Below are 5,186 nucleotides of genomic sequence, written 5' to 3' on the forward strand. Positions count from 1 at the left end.
ATCCAATGGTTTAACAATAAACAATATTTTACTTTCCTTGCAGTGAATATATATTTGATAACATTCTGTAATGAAAGACAAACAGACAGACGCGTTACGTTGTAATGTACAGGTGAAGCAGTTTATTGAATTACCCCTCACATCCTCTGAATATTATAAATGATATCGGGTTATCGACAGGACTTATTGGTTTTTGATTGCGATAAAAAGGTAATTAATGTTCGCTAAACAAATCCTTCAGATAATCTATCATTACGGGCTATCGATTACAGATAATAATTTGTAAAAATGACAATCACTTATTACGCGTAATTTTGTATTTGGCGCAGGCTCCTGATGGCTGGTGATTTTGAAAACCTCAAACCAAGTTCTCGAGTCACGTTCTGGGGTGAGCCAGTGGCTCGGGATCGTGCAAATAAGTTTGTTACCTTTGAACTCCGTCATTTATGAACTGTTTTTTTTTTGTTTGAGATGGTATTTCCCGGTCGGTCTCCTTTAAATTTTATAAAAAATTCCACCCTAAGGGTATTCGTGATGAATTGTTTTATAGGCTCCTTATTTATTCATAATTTATTTTATCAGTGTTTTTTAAGTCCGTGATTAATAAATGTAATTATTATTCTATTTAAACGGGGATTGACCCACTACCATAGGATCCACAGCTGTATGCTAGTTCATATAATTAAAATTAATATAAGAAATATAATACCAACCTTGATGAAGCGTTTCGCTGAAAAAAAAACCTAGAACATATTGATACGATATTTCTAACAAGTCCGAAATGTTAACGAGTGCGATACAACCCGCGCTAATTGAGCCCACCTACATACTATACAGCGTGATGAAAAAATCTCTTAAAAATACTTTGAATAATTTACAAGATTAAGTAATAATAAACAAAACACTAACACTGACCAAAATTAGCAAAAGCAGTTCATAGTTTTTTATTGTTTTCAGGTCATTGTTTGTCCTAGATGTATATTTAATTTTTAAAGGAATAACAGGCAGGACAGCCAGTGAGTAGAATCCACCAATCCGCATTGGAGAAGCATGCTGGAATTAGCTCCAAAGCTTATCATCAAAGGGAAAGGAGGTCTTAGCCCCAGCATCCCTTATTTCGCCAATGCGCCACCAACCTTGGGAACTCAGATGTCATGTCCCTAACCTAACCTGCCCAGACGGGTTTGCACAAAGGTCTTATGCGTATAATTAAACAAGTATTTAAGAAGCGTGGTAAAAATTAATGTAAAGCAAATGGCTGAGCTATCCGGTAATGTATAAATTCCTCCCGGCCACCCTGTATGTCGTGTGCCGGTTAAGCCAATCCCAGTATAATTGGTGCCAGCGATCAATTAGTCCGTTCTACGCTTTGCCGACTGAAGATTATTTCTGAACTGGAAAATCGTAAAAATAACTTTAAAGGCGACTTATTACTAACTAGAATGATTGCTGTCCTCGCTTTGTGTTGCTTCCATACGATCTACGCGTATGGAGAGGGAGGTACTGTTATTTTATAACTAGCATCAACTATGTTTCGGCTCATATATGTATATTGTTAAATGAGTATATGTGAGTGGGTATATGTCATATTTGGCGGTTGAACTTTGTGTAGGCGCGATAAGGTAGGTTCATCATCATCGGATATTCTACCGCCAAACAGCAATATTTAGTATAGCTGTGTTCCGGTTTGAAGGGTGAGTGAGCCAGTATATCTATAAGCACAAGTAACATCTTATTATCCAAGGTTGATGGTGTTTTGGTGACGTAGGGAATGACCACTGTCGGTGACCACTTATCATCTGGTGGAATATTTGCCTTTCTCCCTACCGACTAGATAAAAAAGATAAGTTTGTATATACAATTTTATTATATATTAACTATACAAAAGTGATACCTTTAATAGTGTTCTTTTTTATTTTTCTGAATACCCCTGTGTTGGTAAATGAACGATTTATTTGATAAACGTTTGCTCCAGCAACGGCTTATTAATTTGGTATAGACTTTGCTATCTTCAATGCAAGTAATCTATATCATTTTTTATTACGATTTTTATAGAGTCGTTAAAGGAAAATTCGGAATTGTCGGCAAAATACCATCGTGAAATATCAGAAATTGGTATGCGATTTTGGCATCAATAATAATAATATTTAAAGGAAAAACGCATCAAAATTGCGTACGATCGTAAATAGGTTTTCTGCAATTTTTTTACATTTAAGATGTATGTAGTCAAATCTATGTGGATCAAAAGTTGATTTGTTTAATATCTGTAATTGAGGTGAGGTACGCCGAGGCACGCCGCTCTCCGGGACGCTGAGCTCCGTCGGTGGAGGCGGGGAGCACGCGCCGCCCATCTACCGGCCCGGCTCGCAGGCGTGGGTATTAACTATGAAGTATCTAACCGCAGTTATTCATACAATAATTAACAGAGTATCGAGTTAAGTCCATCATTATTTTATACGGTTGAGTCACTAATACGATTGTTTAACGGAAAATTATTGGTTTAACGTTTGATATTACGATTTTTAGAGTTGTTGGGTTTTGTGCAGCTCTCTAGATCGTCATGAACTCGTTCAATAGGTTATTCCACATATAAATGATTTTGTTTAATGGCTGAACAAGGAACTGTTATTTACAATGGTTCTAAGTTTTTAGAAGCTTGGTAGGCAGTGCACGATTTATGCGTTGTTCGTTAGTATACCTTCTCTGAAATAAATGGATAAAGTAAATAATAAATTATAATAACTTCATTTAATTACCAAGAATATTACTCCGACTTACTGACCTTCCAAGCTGAAACACAGTGATACAAAGTATTGATGTTTAATAGAGTACTAATGAGTGATTAACTATTAAGTTTTTTCATGACTTGACCATGACAATTAAAATCGTATATCATACACAGATATGTCGTTTCACAATTCGTCAAACCAAAACCACCCCACCAATATTGGGAAGAGGAAACATCACAGTCTCTGGTCCCGGAAAACCGTAACTGCTTGCTCTGTGAGACGCAAGACTCGGGGGCTTGTCGAGCGATGCCATCCTGTGTTTACTGCGAGCCGACTGTCACTGCGCTTTGCGAGAGAAGTACTCCGTGCTTGCGATGCACAGGTTCGATTTTAAGATACCTATGGATAACTTATTCTATGCCTAGATCCAGTGCTACCTTATAGAGCCTCATTAGTGTGAAACTCGAGCTATTGGGCTTAAGGCTTGGATCAGACCAATAAAAAAGTATTGGTTTTTTGTGAGGGTATTCCCAGAAGTTGGGTAGTTAGCACCGTTAGCAATCCTATGCCATGTAAAGCCTTGTAAGCCACGCAAGCCACGAGATTGTAGTTCCATTAGATTCTCGGAGCTGAGGAAATAGACAGTGAACCTAAGTATACGTACACATTTGATCATATAATATGTCCAGAGAAATTGGCTAATGTACATTGAGAAAGTCTGCCGTTACCAAAATTGTACAGGATGGCATCATCCTCATCCTAGCAATTTAGATAATAGCTGTAATATACTCTAAGAGCCGAGTTCATGAGAGTGAGTGAATGGAATGAAAACATTATGTTTTTTAAACTTAACTTCTTTGACAATTTGTCTTACTGTGATCGACTGTGACGATTTCCTCAGTGATAAAGAATCCGTTCTTCAAATGCATCCCCGGTGAGAAGTACATGGACGAGTGCGACTCCTGTCGCTGTACAGACGGCCACGGGGGCTGGTGCACGAACCAATACTGCGAATTCCGCTCCCTACATCTGTACGCCCTGAAGTTGTCTGATGGAGAGTTCTATTAAAGCTGTTTTTGTATTTGCACTGTTTATATTTCTCTAAACACATTTCTCTAAGCGCCACGATGGATGATACTCATAACTTTATGCATTGAAATACAATTGCAAATATAATGTTGTTTGTTACTTAATTTTACATTGTTTTAAGTTATCCGTATATGGATTATAAGTTGAGTATGTAATGGTTCAAAAAACACGCATATCTATTCATAAATTTTATAAAAAAATATAAATCTTATTATATGCAAATGTGTGCACTTATGAATTAGACATAATTTACTTTTAGTAATATTACCACACATATTTTAGCAATTGCTTACGTTTATTTAATTCACATCGTTGAGAACAACATAAAAACCTATTATTTTGATGTGGTTTCGCGCAACAACGCGCAAAGGAAAGCATTTACAAAACCGTTTTGACAAAATTACATGTTATGTCCATAAAAGAACATAACATAATAATTAAGAACTAATATTATTCTGCGTGTGATTTATGCATCTTAAATTCACCAAACTTTTTAAACGTTTCAAGTTCGAAAAAAAATCTTACTTCCCGTCTCACTTATTTCAACATCCACAAAGAGTTATAAGTATTTAATCAGCTATTTAATAAATATCCTTTTGTAGTGTTCGCGAGTAAAAAGGTTTGCACCCTTTTTAAAAAACTAAAAAGAAAGAACACTCAAATCTCAATATAATAAATAGATGTTCATTGTTCGCACTCCTCTGTTTATAGCTTAAGTTACGCTTCGTCGGAGATTAAGGAACACGTTTCATTGACCAACCCCTTTTAATACTGATAATTCTCAACTCTGTTTAACGTTGATGGGATGATACTTAAGAGTGACCTAAGAATTATTAACATTGAGGCCTTAAATATTCACAAATAAAATTTAAAAAAATGTTAATACAACAATAATAATTAATATTTAGAATGGAACTTCCGGCTTTATCAAGTTACGAAGATAAGGTACGTTCATTTATAATTAATTCAAATAAAAATATTTTATTATTATTATATACAGTTCTGTTGTACCACAGAGTCTACTAAGTCGAGATGACTAGAATTATGAGCCTTAACCGAAGATTAAGAAGGTTTAAAACCAAGCACTGTTTTCATCTGAACTAGATTAAAGGCTTAAAGCAGATACCACATCCATCCACCGCGAGGATCCACGATATTTTGAAATTCAGACAAGTATTGCATTCTTAATGAGACCGATGCCTTTCTCGTCATTTTTCTCTGACCAATAATAAACAGTGCAACTAAATGTAGTACATAGCCCTCACTATACAACGAGTTCGGTATCGCAAGGAGTATATCTAATATAGTCAATAAAAACTGATTGACATTTACCATTCAACGCACTTCCCCTAAACATTTGCTTCAGTT

The 5,186-nt window shown here is 35.8% G+C and overlaps 1 protein-coding gene across 1 annotated transcript; it reads left to right on the forward strand.

Moving 5' to 3' along the window:
* The first annotated feature begins 1,372 nt into the window (after positions 1–1,372).
* LOC125072779 lies at positions 1,373–3,810 on the forward strand. Its single transcript, XM_047683472.1, has 4 exons — positions 1,373–1,500; positions 2,276–2,372; positions 2,903–3,111; positions 3,631–3,810. Exons 1-4 carry the CDS (start codon positions 1,443–1,445, stop codon positions 3,795–3,797), a joined length of 531 nt encoding a protein of 176 aa, XP_047539428.1. The 5' UTR covers positions 1,373–1,442; the 3' UTR covers positions 3,798–3,810.
* Positions 3,811–5,186: the final 1,376 nt, after the last annotated feature.

This window comes from Vanessa atalanta, chromosome 22, assembly GCF_905147765.1.
Source record: "Vanessa atalanta chromosome 22, ilVanAtal1.2, whole genome shotgun sequence".
Classification (NCBI taxonomy): domain Eukaryota; kingdom Metazoa; phylum Arthropoda; class Insecta; order Lepidoptera; family Nymphalidae; genus Vanessa; species Vanessa atalanta.